We start from the raw sequence: 20,374 nt of genomic DNA on the forward strand, positions 1-20,374 counted from the left end.
TGTGATGATAAATAAAATGTCAAAGAATGGAGTCACGCTTTTTGTTTTTCAATACTGTGTAACAGCATAATCTATATACTACAGACAAAGAGAAATTCTCATGTAAAGCTTGCAGTCATGAAAAAGCTACATCATGTTATTGTGTTTTGGGTGACATTTCGCAATTTATTTTAAACTAATTATTATAAACAGTGTTTGCAACCTCTCAGAAAGCCCTACTCTTATTTGTCAGCAGTATTATTTACAATAAGTGGTGCAACTCTTGTCATTTTAATGCATGAAAACATCCTCTAATCTTCATCAATCCAGTCTAAGGTGAAATATTCCTTCCTAAGGAAGCATCGGTATACACTGCCCTCTAGGACTAAATTAAAAGTTAAGATTTTAACTTCAGTCCTTACTTATTTTACTTTCCTATGTCAGACACTGCATATCCAGCATCAGAAGCAGATCTAAAACTCAGTAAATTGAGCGTACAGCTTGAATTCCTTAAAGATTTAAGCCTTTGCCGTCAGTGTGTCTTCACTTGCAGCAGGCTTTCTTCTTCACAGGCTGAGCGCTGAGGATGACTGTGGTGTCTCTCACCCTGTCCTCCTGCTCCATTAACACTCTGAGGAAAGACACAAAGAAGGAGATGAGAAGAGCATCAAATGATTAGCGAGCCGTATGTCTGTTCTCCATTAGTATTTAACACAAGGACATGATGAGGAGAGGGATCGTACCTGGCCAGGTGAGTCAGGGACTCTGTCACATTCTTGCCGGTGTAGGCGCTGACCTCAAAAAAGAACACGTTGCTTTCCTACACAGAAGGATGAGTCAGGGAAAAAAAGGTGGTCTAATGGAAAACTCGTTAAAAGTTCCATCTTTATGTAAGAAGAGCAGAAGGTTGTGAATCTACAGCAGAATGACTTTAAATGAAGGAGAAAAGGAAACTAGTTTATGATCGCATACATCAATAATCCTGGAAAATAAAAGTTGAACTCACAACAGCGAGCTGCTCCGCGTCTTTAAATGACACCCTCCTCTCTCTTTCCATGTCCATCTTGTTACCTAGCAGCAGAATAGGTATCCCTTCGCCAGCGGCTTCCTGGGAAAAATAATGACTTTGTTTAGTTCGCTCTGAGAAATGCTCCAATTTACTATTAAGAGGGATTAAATGCCAGAATTACCAACTTAACTTCTGACAGCTAGAAAATGACATGAATTCTTAATATAGTCATAAAAAGTCCAAAACGAAGAAGCATTCAGTAAACAGTGTACGGCATCATGGATTAAACCTGCGACCTGGACGTTGATGAGCCAGGGCTGTACATCCTTGAAGCTCTCCTCCACCGTGACGTCGTACATCACCACCACGCCGTCTGCCTTGCGAAAGAACTGCTTGGTTATGCTGCGGTACCTGAATCAATGACAAGGCGTTGATGTCTGCACTCTTCCCCATTAAATATGAGCAATACCTCATTCTTGCATTTGCATTCAGTATCAAGCTTCGTATGAACATTATATGTCTAGGAGAAATGAAATAAAAAATACTTTATTAATCCCCAAAGGGATCAATATTGTAGAATATAATAATTAATTTGAGGAGGTCTTGTTCCGGAGGCTGATGGCTGCCGGCAGGAATGATCTTCTGTATCTTTCAGTCTGACATTGGACCTGAAGAAGCCTCTCACTGAACACACTTTGTTCATTTTGAAGGTACTTTAAATACACTCACTGACTTTGAGTACAACACGTGTGTAAGGTGTTGTAGAAATATTGCAAAAAACACATTTCGCCTTGCATAATCAGCCCTTGTGCATGTAGCAGATTGCAAATAGTGACATTAATTATCGTCACAAAAGGTTTCGATTTTGAAATTTTACACCTGACAGTTTATTAAATTACTTTAAAACTCAAAAGAAGCTCACCTTTCTTGACCTGCCGTGTCCCAAAGCTGCATGGCTATCTGCATATTGTCCAGGGTTAATGTCTTCACACTGTAGTCAATACCTGAGAAGGAGATTTTTTCTTCATTTTCCACATTTAAATCATCTAGAACATGCAAAAAAAATTGCCATGCAGATTGCAATAAGAGACATGAAAGGTTGCTATAGGGTGTAAAATAGAACATTGTGGTGGTGACAAGGCGCTAGTGGAGTCCGAGAGAGATGAAAGCAAGTGGAAGAAATATTTCCACATCTCCTGTACAATGCGTGCCAGGGCTCTTGTACAAGCAGTATGACTTCATAAGCCCTTTCATGTGATGCTAAGTCAAACCCCCTCCCCCACCACACACACCTTTCTTTGTTAGCATCAATGAACGTAGACGCATTCCATTCATATTTTTCCCCTTAATGTTACCGCACATAAACACGACTGCAACGTTTTAACGTCTTTCTTCTCACCCACAGTAGCAGTTGTGGACGGGTGAAAACGGCCCTCGCAGAAGGAGCGCAGCAGGGATGTCTTGCCCACGCTGGAGTTTCCAACCAGCACCACCTTAAACAGACGATCTGGAGCGAAAAGTGCTCTCTCTTTTGCCTTCTGAGGAGGAAAACAACAAGTGTAAAGCTAATGTAAAGCTGAGCTTCCTCTGATGTTGGTGAATAGCACAAACGCATTTGAAGGTCTGGACTCACTTGCTGAGACTCCTTCCCAACAGGCTGAACTCTTGGAGAGGCTGGGATCTTCTTTGCTCGTGTAGAGCGGGATCTCCTTATAGAAGGAGCCTCTGTGTGCTTTAAGGTGTGTCTGGGAGGAGGAATAAGAGTGGCATCTTCAGTTAAGACCACATTAGATCCAGCATCACTCCGTGCTTCCACTTCTTCCTCCTCCAGCTCGTCGTCCTCCTCGCTGAGCTGATGCAGTAAGGGCTGCGGTTCGCCGTGAAGCAGGTGCGGCAGGTGATCCTCCTCGATGGAGATGACTCGGCGAAGGGGCCACCCATCAGGGGGCGCATCCAGAACCTCCTCCTCTACCCCTGTTGTCTTCTCAACATCCACTCTTTTTGATCTTTCTTTGCTTTTCACCACCGTTCTTTTGGTCGGTACCGCTTTCCCAGACACCTTTCTGGCCTTTGCCTTTACATCGTGCGCTTTGGGTTGAGCAGGGCTGACGTTACCATTGGCTAAGCCCAGGTTCTTCTTCACTGAAGGCCGTTGTTGGCATGCAAGGGTGCTGAGAGTCGGTGTGGAGGAGGGCGCGGGCGTGTCATCCTCACTGCAGGAGGAGGAAGCAACAAACACGATTTGAAGGTGCTCTATAGGCAAGGCTTCCAGAGACTGGAAGGACCCGTCCACCAACAGTGGGGCTCTTTGGGAACAGGGGAGAAACAGAGGATATACCAGATCAGTTAATTTGACTGAGGTGAAAATCTGCAGGCCAAACCGTTTTCTGATTTTATGAAGCTAAAATAAACGGACTGAGTTGATTTCTGTCAGGGTTTACAATCAGGTATCCTCTGTTTTTCCTCCTTTGATGATTTTCACATCACACTGAAAAAACACCACACAGGAAGTATTCTAATGGGGGGAGTTTTGGTAGAAATGGTACAGATATTATTAACCAATCACCTTTTTGCTGGCTGGCTGGCGTCATCAAATAAGCCAGAAAGGCCCACCCTCTGCTTCTGCTTCTTTCTGAGTGATGTTCGAGGCTGGTTTAGATAAAGAATGAGTGGCACAGCTTTAATTTCACTGTTAAAGACACCACTTTAACGTACTTACATCTGGTAAATTTTACTTACCATACCACAGTAAATATCTCGCTCATCTTTTAAATGCTTGTTCATTTCTCTAGGAAGAATGAGAAAAAACATGGAATGCTTTTATTATGTTTATATGTACACCACTGATGTCTTGTTAATATATTTAATTTATTATATTATATATGTTAAGTACTGAAATAGAGGCCAAAATGATCAAAATTAACAACAAAGCCTGCTTTACGCAGTAATGATGATGACATCATCTTACCTGAGGAGGTCTAGTTGCTTCATGAGACTTTGCTTCTCCCTCTGAAGTCCTTCAGTTATTCTGTACATTTCCCTTCAACAGAATAGTGCAAAACACTCATTTAGCTGTAAAATTAGTTTGTTTAATCACAATTCCTGCATTCTGTGATGTTTCACTACGATTACTATCATCACTGGCTTGGTTTAAGGTTGAGATGTGTCATCTGAAGATCCACCCAAGTCTAGTCATTATGTTTTTCAAGTAGATATAGAACCAAAAATATTTGGATAAGAAAAAACTTAATGAAGCACTTTGCAAACCAAAGGGAAAATAAAAAAGGTCAAATATAACACAACAACAACACAAGTAATGCAAAACGATAGGTACCATAGATGAAATAAAACCTCTTTCTAAAATGTAAGCTCTATGCTTGCTTTTTTTTTTTTAAACCAAAAAAAAAAAACAGAAAAAAAAAAAACATGGTGTCAGAGTTTTACACCTCGTATAGACGTTAGTTTTGTAAGACAGGAGCATAAAAGCTGGTTTTCCTGATTTAGACTTACTATGCTGATGAAAGAATCGTACTATAAAATTGTAATTTTTATAATAAATTCTCACAAAATTCTTGAAATCTAAGGTTATGATATCCAGAGTGCCTATTTGGTAAGATGGTAAATCTCTGCATGTTTTACAGTAAAAAAAAAAAAAAAAAAAAAAAGACCCCAGTTTGGCCTGAGGTCAAAGGTTGAAAATGAAGGCTCATCCAGGCCTTTATGTCTGTATAACAAGCCTCAAAATCAGTAAATATCATGATTTATATCAGTCTTGTTCTGTGTGCTTTCTGATTATACTGTCCAAAGGAAGCATGTAAACAAAACCAACCCAAAAAACAGAACTGGTCCCAGTCCAGAACCCTGTGAAACACCACAGTAGATTGTGACACATGCAGTGGACACGCTGGAATGCTTGATCTTAAAATGTTTTTATCTGTGTAATTAAATGCTGTCAGTGATGCCAAAGTTGAAGCTACACAACATTATTAATGTATTCAGAATGCATCTACTCACATCTCTTTCTCCTGCTGTAGCCGGGCAGCCTGTTCCTGCAGCATAGCTAGCTGCTCCTGGGCCACAGCCAGGTCCTGGCTGGTGCTCTCCAGTGCTTTAGACAGCTCATCATTGGTCATTTTCAGCTTGACGTTCTCTACATGGCTCTCCTGCTTCTCACTGCTCAGCTCATGACACTGGAGCTCCAACTGCAGAGGGATAAGACACAAGACTAAAAATACACTAATGCTTGGTGAGTGTGCTTGGAAGAGATTAGAAATGGAAACCGAAGGGCATAATTGCATTCAAATGACCACCAGATGCTACTCTTGTATAAACCCAAAACAGACCCACCTATATCGATTGGCATTTTACCTAGAATAAGTTTGCTTTTATTGCTTGTATTGTTTTTACTGGTGTTATTGTTTTATATTTTATTGTTTTATCTTTTTTTATGTTTTAATATTTTAATTGTTTTATATTCAGCACTTTGTTCACCAGTAGCTGTCGGAGACTGTTTTATAAATAAAATTGGCATGGCTTGAATCCACTACCAGCAACGCACAAGCCTACCTTTCCACAGTTAAGTGGACATTTTCATGGAAAACCATTTCATATTTTACACAAACTCACACCATTCACAGTTTAATATTGTTATTTAGCTAACTTAGTTTAAAAAAAAAGAACACATGACTATTTCTATTGTGTCTCTTTCAGGGCAGAAACACAATGTGTTGATCAAATGCTGAAATGCTTTAAAATGGGTTGCAATCCAATACCAAGTAAATACAAGGTCAGTATCACCAATGATCTTGACTTTCATGTGAGGGAGCACAGTGAATGAGTAAAATCTATTATCAGTGCTCTAAATAATTTTTATGACAATTCATTTTTGAAGCAGTTATGAGCTTTTATTAGCAGCCTTTAAAAGCCTCTTGTCCCTGAAGCTTCTGCTTAGGTCCCTCAGAGGACTGAAGTATCAATCTTATCATGTTAGTATCATCTAAGATAACAATGTTGGCATTGATGGTATTAATATTCTCATTGATGCACCAATCCATAACCATACAATTGTGCTACTCTTGTATGAACCCAAATCAGACCCAGACAAAGGAGTCACAAAAAACCTTCTAAACTAGATATTTTGCTGTTATCACATAACACATACTATCACATAACAAACTCTGGCGATGTTTTTTAGATGATAAAAACCTGTTTTTGTTACATTTATGTGTGGAATAAAATCCAGCTCAGAGTCAAGAAGAACACCCAGATTTCTCACACACTGGGAGGGATTAAAATGTTGTAATTTTGATAAAAAAAGGATCTCTCGCTTGCCTTCAGGACTGAAAATTAAAACTTCAGTTTTGTCCTGGTTGAGTTGAAAAAAGTTCTCTACCATCCATGACTTTATGTCTGAAATACAGTTTGAAAGAACATTAAGTGGCTCCAAGTCATCAGGTGGTAATATATACAAGTTAAAAAGTAACGGGCCTATAATTGATCCTTGGGGAACCCCACATTTTATTTCATAGGTTCCTGAGGAGCATGTATCCATACGAACAAAAAATTTTTAGTATGTTGTAAGAGCAGTATCTGAGAGGCCCACCAGACTTCTGAGTCTGTTTAATAAAATCTGATGATCTACTGTATCAAATGCGGTACTAAGATCCAGTAGAACAAGAACAGAAAGTCTCTATGAGTCCAGGCTAGATCTGAGGTCACTAACAATCTTTAAGAGGGCCGTCTCCGTACTGTGGTTAGTCCCAAAACCAGGTTGGTATTTTTCTGAATTGTTGTGTTCATTGAAAAACTCGTGTAATTGAGCAAAAACAGCATTTTCTATTATTTTACTGAAAAACGGTAAGTTGGATTCAGGTTGGTAATTATCAACCATGTTTGGATCTAAGCCACTCTTCTTCAGAAGGGGCCTTACCACCGCCGTTTTAAAAGCAGAAGGGAAGACACCCATCTGAAGAGAGTAGTTTACTATGTCTAAAAACTCACACTCAAAGAAACCATAAAAAGTTTTTAAAAGCGATGAGGAAATCAGGTCTAAAAGGCAGGTTGTTGGATTTAGCTGGGAGAAAACGCGACCAAGCATCTTTGCATCAACCACAACAAAACTCTCCAGTGTTTCCTCAGATAAAAACAATGATTCAGATCCGTTAAGATCAACATTATGCTAAGATAAAAGATTGGATCTAATAGCATTTTATCTTACTTCTAAAGTGGTCAGTAAAATCCTCACATGCAGCGTCTGATGGCTCCATGGAGGACTTGTTACTATCTGTGTTCATTAAAATATCAATGGTTTTAAAAAGAAATTTTTGATTATTTTCATTATCTGTGATGAGGTTTGAGAAATAGTGTTCTTTCCAGTTTGATTTTGTTATTATAAATTTTGAGTTGTTCCTTTAAAATGTCATGATGGATTGTTAGTTTTGTTTTCCTCCATTTCCTCTCTGCTCTCCTGCAGCTTCTCTTTAACTCTTTTATTTCCTCGTTTCTCCGTAGTGTTCTGATTTTAGTTCTTAATATTTTTGTTTTAACCGGAACTGCTGAGTTAATTGCTGACTTTAATTTGTTGTTAAAATGGTTGACGATAAAATCACATGATACAGGACAAATCTGAGCAGGAGTTCCAGATAAAATATCAATAAAATTTGCAGCCACTTCACAAGTAATGTATTGCCTCCTCACAGGCCTCACTGAAGCATCCTGTTTTATAGAGCTGGGGATGTTAAAAAAAACACACAGTCGTGGTCTGACACAGCCAGGTCAACAACAGAGGACACACCAGTGGTCAGGCCATAAATTATGACCAAATCCAGGGTGTGTCCTCTGTTGTGGGTAGGCTGTGTAACATGCTGTTTAAAACCCATACTGTTTAAAATGTTTAAAAATTCTCTGGCATAGGGATCACCACTGTTATCAATGTGAAGGTTAAAATCACCAGTTATTAAAATCATATTATATTTAGGATGTATGGCTGATATGAAATAAGAAAATTCTTTAATAAAACATGAGGGAGGATTTGGTGGCCTATAAATAGTGCTGATAAAAACAGGTGGGTTACTGAAAACAAGTGAGTGTTCTTCAAATGAAGAACAGCTTTGATTGACATGCAAGTGCATAACCATTTGGAGAAGAAGCACAATAATCCACTTACTTATCAAGGTACCACATTGGGATTTGAACACATGAACATCTGGACAAGAGCTATTTCATTTAACCACTACACCAGCAGAGCTCTCAGCTGCAGCCTGGCAGAAGCGAGAACATTTTTTTTTTTTTTTTTACTAATGGGCTAAGAATGCTTTTTTGAAAGTTCCAGCAATGTGTAATCAGCAGAAGAAGATTTAAATTGGTGAAGTAGCACAAATGATTTATTAGCTTGCTTTTGTCAGCATTAGACCCGGCAGCTGGATTTGAACCAACAATATTCTGAATGAAAGGCAATTCATTTTACCACTACATCACAACAGTTGTATCTCGCGCCTTGGCAGGAGTGTTAATATTTTTTGCCATTGGGATGGGAATGCCTTTGCAACCAGTGTGTAATCAGCCGAATTGCAAAAATATGTGAAAGGTTGAACTGGTGTCAAGAAGCTAAAGATGTTTTTACAAACTATTTAAAACTAACTAAAATAAGTAGTTAAACTGCAAAAATTATTGCAGAAAATCATTTAAAATTTCTTGTGTAATCAGTTAAAGACTTTATTATTCAAAACGAACAACTTTGTTTCATTTGAAGCATTTTAACAACAAAAATTAAATATTGAAATGTCGTTGCTCCACAGTTTGTTTTTTTTATACTTGAAATACACACTTTATATTAATTGTGCAACTTCTCAAGATAGACATTTTTTTTGTGCAGATCATCCACACTTTAACTACACAGCTTAAGCACTCTGTGTGCAACAACTGGCATACCATCATGACCCACAATGTTCAATACTGGATTAGAATGCCATTTTATGCTGAATAATTGATATGCAATTGCATAACCATTTGAAGGAGAAGCGCAACCATCCAACTTGACTTATCAAGGCAATGCATCAGGATTTGAACTCATGAACATCTGAAAAAGAGCTTTTTCAATTAACCACTACACTAGCACAGCTCTCAGCTGCAGCCTGGCAGAAGCATGAAAACTTTTTTTAACCATAGGGATAGGAATGCTTTTTTGAAAGTTCCAGCAGTGTGTCATCAGCAGAAGAGCTGAATATTTCAATAGGTGAAGTAGCACAAAAGATTAGCTTGCTCTTCTCAGCATAAGTATTAGGTGAAGAAGCATAATCATCTGACATTATTTATCAAGATCTGGTAGTTGGAATTGAACAAACACCCTTCTGAATGACGAGCAATTCATTTTACCACTACGCCACCACATGTTACCCATGCAAAATTAAAAAACAGCATTTAAAACCCACTTTTTTGTGAAAACTAGGATACCTTGAGGATACCTTTGGAAACTTACCCGTTTCTGCTTCTGGAAAAGGTGTTCCAGCTCTTTCTCCTTTGACAGCAGTTGGTGCTCCAGATCCTGGCTGCGCAACTGAAGGCGCTCTGAGTCCTGCATGCCAAATCAGAGAGGATTAAAGATCACAGGGTAAAAAGTGACACATTACTGAGTTTAGATTGCCTCTTAATTCTGTTAATTGTAAGCTCCCCTCAAGTTATCCACATGCCAGACATCACAGGACACCACTAAAAGTCCCAAAAGGAGGAATATGAGTGGAGCAATCTTGTGTAATATTCATGTTTAATTACATAATGTTTCTTACATCTTGTGAAAAAAGCAGAGTTTGGCTTTGTGTATGCTTGACCTCTTGTACCTTCAGCAGCAGCCTGTCTTTCTCATTTTTGATCTGCGCTTCCATTTCCTCGTATAAATGTCGGATCTCGCTGTCATGCGTTGCAGCCTTCCTGCAACGACACAACACGCGGGTGAATCCATGAAAGGCATGCTGTATGAAACACATCCATATCTACAAGCAGAACTGCTGTTTCCATTCAGCTTAAGGTTGTAATATTCCTTCTCTAAGCATTGCTAATTACTTACAAATATTCAACATGCATGCCAACCTGCAACTGAGCTTAATTTTCATACTACTGTGGGTCTTTGGTATTTACATCCCCTCTGACAATTGTTACGACCCAAACAGCCAATTAGTGAGGTTCAGGAACATGCAGGATATAATAGATCAGGGGTCCAGGAGCTTTACTTTCCTGCACTTTTATATGCATTCCTTCTCCAAAACACCTGAATCACATGGCTAAATTCCCTCATCCACTTGTCATTCAGCTCTGCAGAAGCCTGTTAACGAGTCATTCTTTTGATTCAGGTGTGTAGGAGAAGGATTTCATCTTAAAGTTGCAGGATAGTAGATCTTGAGTTCTGAACTTGAGTCACCGTGCTAAAGATGTTCACTGCAAACATACTGTACCTGCAAGTATGCATAATCTTTCCAGTGATTATAGGTTTTTCTGTGTAACCAGGTGGTGGAAGAAAAGAACAGAATATGTGGTGTAGAAATAGTTTGCAAAATCCACATTATCTATGATTGCTGGTGAGACAAATCTGTAGGTTTAATCCTGAATGTGAACAGCAGGGGGCCCATACATGTATTGGGACAGGTGATATCCTGGTTTAAGGTGCTCATGGGAAAGTAATTCCAGGAAGTACTCTGAAAGGGGGAGATTGCACATGCCAATGGTGAGGAAAGAAATTGTTAACCATCCTATGCTATTTGATAAGCAAATCTGCACAATCCTGTTTTATAATGACTGAGTTTTGTTGAATATATTTGCAGTACTAGGAATGTTGATGCTGATGAGAGAGCAGAACATGTGTGTTGGATGTCATTGCATGTGCTAGGTAGGATGCTTTTATTTGGTTTTAAATGCTGTTTTTGTTATTTTGCATGGGTAACATGTTATTGTATAAGATGGTTTGATATGAAGATAGATTTTTTTATGTTTGCACAGCAATTGTATGATGATAATGATGCAGTGTGGTGATTTTTTTTATTTTTTATTTGCCCATTTAGGTGCCACTGCCTTATTGTAATACCAAAGTAATACCCATATTTCTTATTTTTTGATGTATAACATTTTTCACATATTGGGAATCATCTGGCATTGTTAAATGTGCCTGAAGTTTGTTGGTGGATTCTTTTTTTTTTTTTTATAATCAGAGTTTAAATGCACTGGCAATAAAAAATACGGGAGATCAAGACCCCTACAAAGACTAGCTGTATTTGAAGCTTTGTGTGTTCCTTTTACCCCGGCTTCATCTGCATGTCAGGGGACTAAAGTCGTCAACATGTTGAATATATCACAACTGTTCCTACTTTACTGTCCTTTTAGGTATATTAGTTGGTTTCCACAGTGGTAGAAATGGTGCAAGTCAGAGTCTGTGTTCAGATTACTGGTTATTTGATGGATGAAGGGATTGTTCTGTTGTAAATCCATGCAAACACTCTCAGGCTGTACAAATACATCCAGCATAAGACCATAACATAAACACAAGCGCAAAGAGCTGCCATTATGTCCCCAACTGGTTAGCAGCCACTGACCAAAATGGATATTAGCTTAGAATCTGAAAAGCAGTGTGTGTTTTCAAGTGTGGGAGTCCCTTGAGGAATTAAGCCTCAATAGTGGCACATTTTGTTAATGTCTCTTTTTCCATTTGATTGCAGATTATAAATTAAACTGATTTGTGGCTATATTAATGGGCATAAACACTTTAAAAAGTGAAACACCATGTGTGAATGTTTGCCCCAGTTTCATGCCTCTGAAGGGCGCTCTCCATCTCTTTCTTCTCCTGATGGGCTTCTTTGATTTGATGTGTCACTCTGGCCAGAAATTCCTCAAAATTTGACAGTAGGTGGGGCTCATCTCGCCGGAGTTGTGCCCAGAGGCTGCGCACCTCGCCTGGACTGGAGAGAAGGGAAAAGAACAAGTCATGAACAGAGAGGTTTGCAAAATTAACCTGGACACAAAGAGGCTCGTTGAGAATTGCAGCTCTGCCAAGAGACATGAAGAAAAGCGCTTGCAGTGATTTAACTCACTCTTCAAACACATTGCTGGCTCCCAGGCTTTCCAGCAGCATACAGAAGTGTTTCTCCTCCTCATCTTCGACCCCTGATAGCTTGGCTTCCCACTGTCTTTGGTAAAAAGCTTCCTTTGCTTTATAAACTGGGACAGGGGCTGGATTTTGGTCATCAGTTACAGAGATTCTGCGCCCGTGCAGGAATTGACCTGGTGGAAGTAGAGATGCAAGCACAGCTTTTTAATATCTGGAATTTATATTTTCCATGAAAGCATGCTGTCATGCATTATCTTGTCATAAAAAGCCACTGAAAATTGGTTTAGAGAGCAATGGCTGCCTTAGTTTAAAAAAAAAGTATAGTAAATAGTACATGGAAAGGGTTTGATTTAGATATTATGGGAGAAAAAAAGGGCTAAAATCCTTAATAAAATCACTAATTATAGGCCATGAGGTTAAATCTGGAGTAAGACATCTTTTGTTTAAAGCAGAACTTGGGAAAAAATTGATCTTTAAAGAAGATAAACTAAACGTGTCCACTTCACATCACTCTCTGCTGTGCTTCAGCTGTGCCTCAAACCCCCTTCCTGCTCAGTAGGCTGATATGACTGGTTACCATGGCAAATGCAGAAATGATTGTAATGGACACCTGTTGTGGATTTGAATGTGAAATGTAAAAATTTGAAGTGAGTTTTTGAAACGGCTATCTGATGCATCACTTTAATAAACGGTGCAGTAGTTGCAATTTTAAGGGAGACACTAAATGATTTGTACAGAAGCCAAAAGGGAGCGTACCTAAAATGATTTATTTTGATGCAGTTATATCTCCAGATCTTGTGTTAAAATAGTCTGTTATCTTGTAATACTGAAGCTTAACAACTTAAAATATATTTGGAAATCTACCTTTTGTGTTTTTTTTTTTTAAATAACCACCAAGCATGAGTTGTTATCATAAGACAGAGCCTTGTTTTCGCAAGAACACAAAATGTGAGCTTATAAATGAGCAGTTTATGTGTTATGGCATCATTTTAATTTCTTTGTCACATGGCATTAATCTACAACAGCACATCCAGGCATGCGTGTCTTTCAGTTTGCTTCCTGAACTGTAACAAAGAAAGTCTTATTTTATGGAAACAGAGAGGCGAAGCCTGCAATCGTTTACTTTATAAATGATTTATTAATTATTCTCTTATCAGAAAACGATGAAAGCAGTTTTCACATGATAATTTACTTTATTTACTCATCTTAAGAAATCAGCTTTGAGTTTTTTTCACGAGATACCCGTCATGTTTTTCTTCCCTGATCTGCCGCCACTCATCAGGTGGAACTCAGTCCACCTGGGGATTTCCTCTGCTGTGCTCATCAGTCTCATTCAGTTCACCTGGTCTTCTGCCTGTTTTGTCATGACTCCCAGCCAACTTAAACACTCTCCAGTCTCTTTCCCTCTGCCAGATAATCATCAGACCAATGTCTTCTTGTTGTCCAGCGGTCTATGGATCATCTCCTGTTGCTGACCCACTTCTTCACGGCCCTGGATTCCTCTCCCATGATGGACATCTATTGCCTCTTGGATTTTCTGGACACAGACCCTTGCCTTGTCTCTGGACCCCTGAGCCTTGCCCATCATCCTGGTTAAGTACTTCATCTACAGTATAATCTGGACCTCATGCCTCCCTCCCGACCTCGTCTCTAGAACCAGGACTCTTGCAACTGCTCATGTCCCTGGATTGATCCTCTGGTCCTTAGCCTCATCCTTTCCTCGATATAAACTGGTTTTAGTTCACAGCTCCTTTGTGTGTGGCTGAACGTCCGGGTCCTCGCAGTAACTCCTTACAATACCTGCCGACAGTAACTGGTTATCACAAGACACAAGCTTTTTCTAAAGATCAGCAGATTGATGTGATCTGAAAATGAGACAAGCACCTGATTTACTTGGTGAGAATCTATAACGGGAAGGTAAAGCATGGAAGTGTCTCTCTGCTCCAGCTTGCTGACAGACTTTCCTGAGCTCTAAACAAGAAAAGGCTCTATTGTGTCAGTTTTTCAAATTGATAAAACTGTAGATATGGACATAGCTTTGGGAAAACAATGTTCATGATGTTTTAAGTAAAGCTGCTCATGGTGTTCGTATTATTTCATTTAATTAACCGTTTTACCTTAAAAACTAAACCTGGCCCCCCTTGCTTTCTGTAGTTTTCAACTTGTCAAGTTGCATCTATGCTTAAATCTTTGAGTTTTCACCATGTTTAGCCTTGAAATGTAGAAACAAGTGATCAAGTAACATCTTTGCTGCCTTAGAAGTTCATTAGATGTTTGCAAATTGCATTTAAAGCGCAAACAAGAGTGGCTTAGAGTTTGTGTTTTGGTTGCAAGAAATGTTTTAGCAAATTTGTAGAAATAATCCAAGTTCGGCTTAATTTTTGTGAGTTCACATCTAAGCATTTAAATGCTTCAAACATTAAGCTAATGAATTGTTATGCATATTTTCCATGAAAAATAACCATCAGACATAATTTTTTTTTTAAACTTGGCACCACATTTTAGTTTATCTGCTTAGTGTATGAAAGACAAATTGATTTCAGGAGAAAGAAATGGCTGCTGATGACAGGAAACCTACTGAATCTAGAGGAAAAGGCCTCCAGCGTGAGGTAACCAGCGTGGTCTGTATCCAGGGAATCAAACACATCCTCCAGTTCCTCTGCAGACAGAGGCAGCTCTCTGTGAAGCCTCTGTCAAGCAAACAAGATGAAAAGACAAGACCTCAGAATGCTGAACTTGAATTATTAGCTAACAAAACATGCTGACTGGGAATGGAGTTAAGTCAGATTTAGAGCTCCTTACATTGCATCTGGCCTTGTAGTTAAAAACACAGCTTTTGCATGTGGGTCTGTACAGCAGCGTTCTTAGAAATCACAAAGCTTTTAAGAGTCCAGGCACAATTATCTGTCAACACGGCTTAGACATGCTTAATGCATTAGAGCGCTGAGTGAATTGTTCCTGTGTTTTTTACTTCAGCCTTGGAAATCTGGATGTATGTGGATCTTAGGGGAGTAGCATGCATTTCTCAAGTCTACTGAGGTGCAGTAAGGGGACAAAAAGTTTCTTTAACAAAAACAAAAAATGGAGGGAAAATATGAAACGGAGCGCAGTGCTAAGAGAGAATGAAGACTTTTAAGTATTTCCACCTGCTATCTGCCATTATTAAAGCATAAACGGGACACTAAATTGTGCCCCTGGTAAAAGCCTGTACTTGTGACCTTTTGTTCTCAGCAGAGGATTAATGCATTCACAGATCGTCCTGACTTTTTTTCAGACACATTAAAGAATGAGAGGAAAAACAACCTCTATACATGCTATTAAGGAAATATCACAGATGTCTCTATTAATGGTGTGACTGGTTGGGAAGGTCATAGCAAGTTTCATTCATCTATCTGATGCATTTTAAAGGCAAAATGTGGAAGTTTCAGCCTAATTTCCAGCCCTGACACCAGAGTTTCATTATATCTATTCATCAAATAATCTGCTTGGATTTCCAGAAATGTGCACGTTTAATTATTTTTTTCTTTCTAAAACATAACCCCTCCATGTCTGAAACCAAACACACACATTCTCCATCTCTAACCCTCATATCAGTGCGGGTAATGAAGCCTTTTCCTTCCACATCACAGGTCTGGAAGAACTCCTTGGTCTTGTCCAGCAGGGTGATGTGACCCCAGTCCGATCCTCTCCTTCCTGGGTTCAGTCCAAAGCCGTTCACCCTGCCGTCCTCCTCCATGACTGGCACGCTCTTACAGGACACTTGAGTTACAGTGTGTGTTAAGTAGCATGTACATCAGTGGCAGTCAAGAGTAATATCCTCCTCACTGGCCTTGTAGGCCGCCGTCTGGGGCCCTGGCAGTCAGCATCAGATGATGAGATCAGTAAGAACTTTGCGGCTGATGAATGACCAGGCTGGAAGTGTCTGTAATGGGGAAAAAAAGCACAAAAAAAGGTAAAGAAAACTAAAGAATAAAAGCGATTACATAAATGTTAATGCAACAGGGCCACACTTGTTACAGCTATACAGTACTTCCTTATTCTAGTAAGCCAGGAACAAGCGACTCACAAAAAGCACATCAACACAGCATGAAGGATTATCTTAATACCTTGCCATGCAGAACACATGACGGCATAATGCCTGCAAGACCCGAGTAGCCATTCCTACCAGGCAGATGGAGCACCTCTATTTTATCACAAGTTCATGCTGCAGAGTTTGTCTTCCTTGCAGTGTGAAGAACTGGACTGTGGTTTTGTTTTAGTCTAAATCTGTAGCTAACTTGGCTTCAAGTAAAATGTGTGATTTTTTTTGTTTATTTTTAAATTAAAATGCTGCTTTACTTGTTTTGGCTCAAAATAGTGGCTGAAAACATAACATACATCCTATATTGATGCTTTTTTATGTGCACAATGAAGTTTTGTTTCTGAAATACAGATCAAAAAGTTATAACCAAAAGGAAAGTTAACTAGAATTTTTTTTTTTTAGCTGTAAAATTACCCACAAACTCTTTGAACCAACTAAAAACAAAGAACATAAAGGCTTACCTTTTCAACACAATATGCACCGGAATACAAAGCCTTCCTCTTCTGTGTGTGTCTGACGGCACTCAAGTGTTTAGGAAGTCTTGCCACACAGATCAGCGCTCTACAGTCATTCTGCAACCATGTGATGTCATGAGGAAGCGGCCTGAGGCTTTTCAGTCAGGGCCCACCCATAGCTCACACACCAAGAGCTGGAGAGCGAAGTATGCTGGCTGTACGTGGGCAATGGGTACAATGACAGCAGACGAGAGGCTTGTGTCCTGGATGTTAATGTGTATTACAACAGTTTAATTAAAAATAAAAAGGATGATGCAAGATAAAAGAAATGCAGCAGAAATTTACTGATTTTTTAGTAATGTCGAACAAGCAAGTGTTTACTCTGTTTACTAGAAATGCCATTCACTGAGCCCCGGAAAATAGCAGCACTGTAGAGGAAATAAGGACTTTATTTGTAAAAATTGCACATATCTTTACATCTTGCGATGCCATCTTGTGGTTTGAAATTTAAATGAGCTGTAGTAAAATCTTTTACAGAGAAACACTGCAAAATGAGAAGAAATAACAATTCTGATCAGTCGACAGCTGTGACAAAGAGCTTAGGATGTGACAAACTACACATCCAAGTCAGAGTTTAAATAACAAAAACAGTCCGATTAGTTCAGATTCACGAGTCACTTGTTGGTTCCTTGGATCTTCTGAAGTAAATACTCCATTTGGAGGTTCAGATTAGGTTGTCCTTTCTTAGTCTTTTTGCTCAGCATCTGGAACGTCTCCATTTTTTTCTGTTTGTACCTCTGAATTGCTTCTTCTCTCTGCCGCTGGTTCTTCAGATATTCCTGAAATCAGAATAATAAATCAAAATAATTTCTACAGACAAGTCAGTTACCTTATCTGATCGCATTAACAAGCAGGACAAACATCCCACCTCTTTCTTCTTTCTCCGTTTTTCTTGGATTCTCTCGTATTCCTCCTTTGTCTTCTGGTACGACGTCTTCTTCTGCGTTTTCTTCTTCATGCGGTTGCTTACTGGAAGACTGAAAGGTACATGCAAGAAAGCTTGGGTTGTGTTTCCTTTGATGGTTTGAAATACAGACTCGAGGAAGGAAAAGTCGCTAAAGGATTGCAAAAGTTGCCTGAAGGGTTAAGGTGCCTTTCTAGCAAGACAATGTCAATCCCCATTCTTTAGAAATAATCTCTAGATAAATACAGGAGCATAAACAGGAAGAAATTTAGCAGAAAAATAAAGGAGTCGAGTCTTTGGTCAATTATTTCCCCACTTTAGTTGTATCAACTGCTACCAAATTAACAAAACAGAGATTCTTGACATTTATATATCTTTACAATCTAGGGTCTAACTCCATTCTCCAGGGTGACAATACTCTCATCAACAGAGCCATGTTCATCAGAGAGTACCAGTAGAATTTGGGAGCAGAAGAAATAAGTTACTGTAAGAACAGACCTGAAACAAACTGAACGCTTCTGGCATCAGCTTGGCCGTGCTGTGTGTGAGTGTGACCAGAACAACTAGCCATCCCACAGAAATAAGTGACCACTAGACTGGGGACCAGCATGAGGACAGAGTACCAAGCTGCTGTGGCTGTGTATGGACGCTTCATATATTACTGAAATCCCTGACTGTGTAAAATAAAGTGTAAAAACAGCTGACATTAGTTTTTTTCCCCCTTATTACTGTAGGAGAATGCAATCCCACAATACACTAAGAAAATAAAAAAAGAAAAGAGTGACTATGAAGACAAAAACAAGAGATATAGCAACAGGGATATTTAGCCACACACAATCCTTTTGACTTAGTTATTGTTAAAAAAATAAATAAATCAGGTTTTCCAATGATACAGTATATAACAAAACACAAGGTGGTATTATTAACTGGGGAAAATATTCAACCAAAGACAAATTTCCTTAGTTTGGTGCTACACATGTTAGTCTGCTTTCCTAAACATGATTCACACACAGAACAGCAACGTCCACAGGGTCAACTATACCTTGTAAAAAAGGGCATAAATCTGGGGAAAAATGTAATATTTCAGTCAGTTTCCTCCAGCTGCTTTCAAATACGTAGTGAAGACCATTATGCAACAATTATTTCATTCATCTGTAATAACTGAATTGTGACATGTTTAAAAAGTGGTGCAACACTTCGGTAAACATTTTTTCTTTTTAAATTCAAAATAACCATTTATAAGTAAGTAATAAAAACATTGTATAATTATCAACCAAGTTTAGAGTTTTAATTATGTGTAAATAAACTGCACTGTGTTAATTTGTGGTTTATATGCACACCACTGAGTCACTCCCTCACCTTTCTCTCTCTGGGGTTGTTGATTGTTCAGGGTCTCCAGATGCAGAATCTGCCAGCTCAGACCCACCAGTCACCTCTTCTTCTGCAGCCGCTTCCTCGTCATCCATGTCTTTCCCCTGCTTCTTCATTCGCAGCTTACTCCTGTTCACTCTGTTCTCCCAGGCTTCCTTGTTTAGTTTCTCCGCCTCTGCCATGTACAGATGTTTCAGGTGTTCTGGATACTCATCTTTGTACAGCACTTTGGACTCGGGGTTCCTCTTCCTCTCCTTTCGCATCAGTTTGTTGTATTCGTGTCTGACTTTCTGCTTTCTCTGGAACGCAAAACCCTGACCTGAAAAAGAGAAGTTAAATACTTGATTATTTACAGATACTTTAAAGGGGACACTGGGACAGACATTTGCATAACGAATATGATACAAAGTGCGTCCTTTTGGACTGTTTCTTTCATTACGTAACTCTCAAAACTGACGTAAATAAACTCGTATGGGTGTTCAAGACTCCTGACAAGATGGCCAAATGGGGGAACAAGAAAGAGTGAAGACTGATTAATTTGTGCCTTAAAGGAAAAGTGACATTCCAAGTGCCATGACTGAACCATAAAATCAGTGTAGAAATGTGTTTCCCATTTGTTTTTGTGTTTTTTTTTTTGTAAAATGTCAACCAGCTGTAGACATTCGTCCTTCTTAATCACAATGCAGACAAAGATATCAACAAACATTTCCTTTTTATTTCAGAATTTTGCAAAAAACTAACTTGGCAGTGTTTAACAATGTTTAGTTTCAGTTGGAAGCACTTAAAATAAATCTTGCTAAATAAATAAATAAATAAAGCTACCTTCCTTCACGCTGCCTTCAAATCGTTTGTGCTCAGGAACCCATTTCCTCTTCTTTTTAACACCAGCCGGCATGCTTTTTGTTTTTCTCAAACCGCCATCTTTTGGTGTAAAGTTCTTATTTTTTCTTTTGTTTTCTGTCGGTGCCATTTCTTGTCAATCTTTTCAGGAAAAATGGGACTTTTCTGATCGCAAGCTGGCTTTATGGTTTTGGGCAGCACGCTGTTTGTCTACAGACGCTACGTGATGACGCAAGAGCAGGTATGAGCAATCGATTGCTGAAAACTTCGCTTGCAAAATAGCTTTTTACAATTTATAACCCACATAATTTAAATATATAACTTAGAAAAACACATATTAAGTTCATTTCATATACAGTTTCTCAGAAAAATTCGTCTAAATTATTTAAGTTTTCTTGAAAATATCCCACTCGCTCAAATTCGAGTCTGCATAGATTATTCAGAATCATTCACGATGTTTTTGATTCCCAAATTTCAAGGGTGAGATGTTGATATAATAAACTAATTTCATGTGAAAATGTACTAGTATGATATGGTCAAATTCAAAACAAGTAATAAAAAGATTTAAAACAATCGAGGGATGTTT

General features: G+C 38.9%; 2 protein-coding genes across 2 annotated transcripts; both read right to left on the reverse strand.

The window, feature by feature from the left end:
• Positions 1–522: 522 nt before the first annotated feature.
• Positions 523–15,813, reverse strand: cracr2ab (calcium release activated channel regulator 2Ab; the record flags this gene model as incomplete). The annotated part of the gene is made up of 17 exons (XM_079263205.1): positions 523–610; positions 723–799; positions 986–1,087; positions 1,285–1,399; positions 1,911–1,992; positions 2,388–2,526; positions 2,622–3,294; positions 3,555–3,637; positions 3,728–3,776; positions 3,957–4,028; positions 5,003–5,190; positions 9,465–9,560; positions 9,823–9,913; positions 11,782–11,928; positions 12,061–12,250; positions 14,656–14,767; positions 15,661–15,813. The coding sequence occupies 17 exons, from the start codon at positions 15,811–15,813 to the stop codon at positions 523–525; spliced, it is 2,457 nt and encodes an 818-aa protein (XP_079119331.1).
• A 1,239-nt stretch (positions 15,814–17,052) lies between these two features.
• Positions 17,053–19,990, reverse strand: ccdc59 (coiled-coil domain containing 59). Its single transcript, XM_079263053.1, has 4 exons — positions 19,771–19,990; positions 18,937–19,267; positions 17,542–17,650; positions 17,053–17,452 (listed from the first exon to the last, which is right to left on the reverse strand). The coding sequence occupies exons 1-4, from the start codon at positions 19,916–19,918 to the stop codon at positions 17,288–17,290; spliced, it is 753 nt and encodes a 250-aa protein (XP_079119179.1). The 5' UTR covers positions 19,919–19,990; the 3' UTR covers positions 17,053–17,287.
• Between the last annotated feature and the right edge of the window lie 384 nt (positions 19,991–20,374).

Source organism: Telmatherina bonti (genome assembly GCF_933228915.1).
Source record: "Telmatherina bonti genome assembly, chromosome: 23".
In the NCBI taxonomy this organism is placed as follows: domain Eukaryota; kingdom Metazoa; phylum Chordata; class Actinopteri; order Atheriniformes; family Telmatherinidae; genus Telmatherina; species Telmatherina bonti.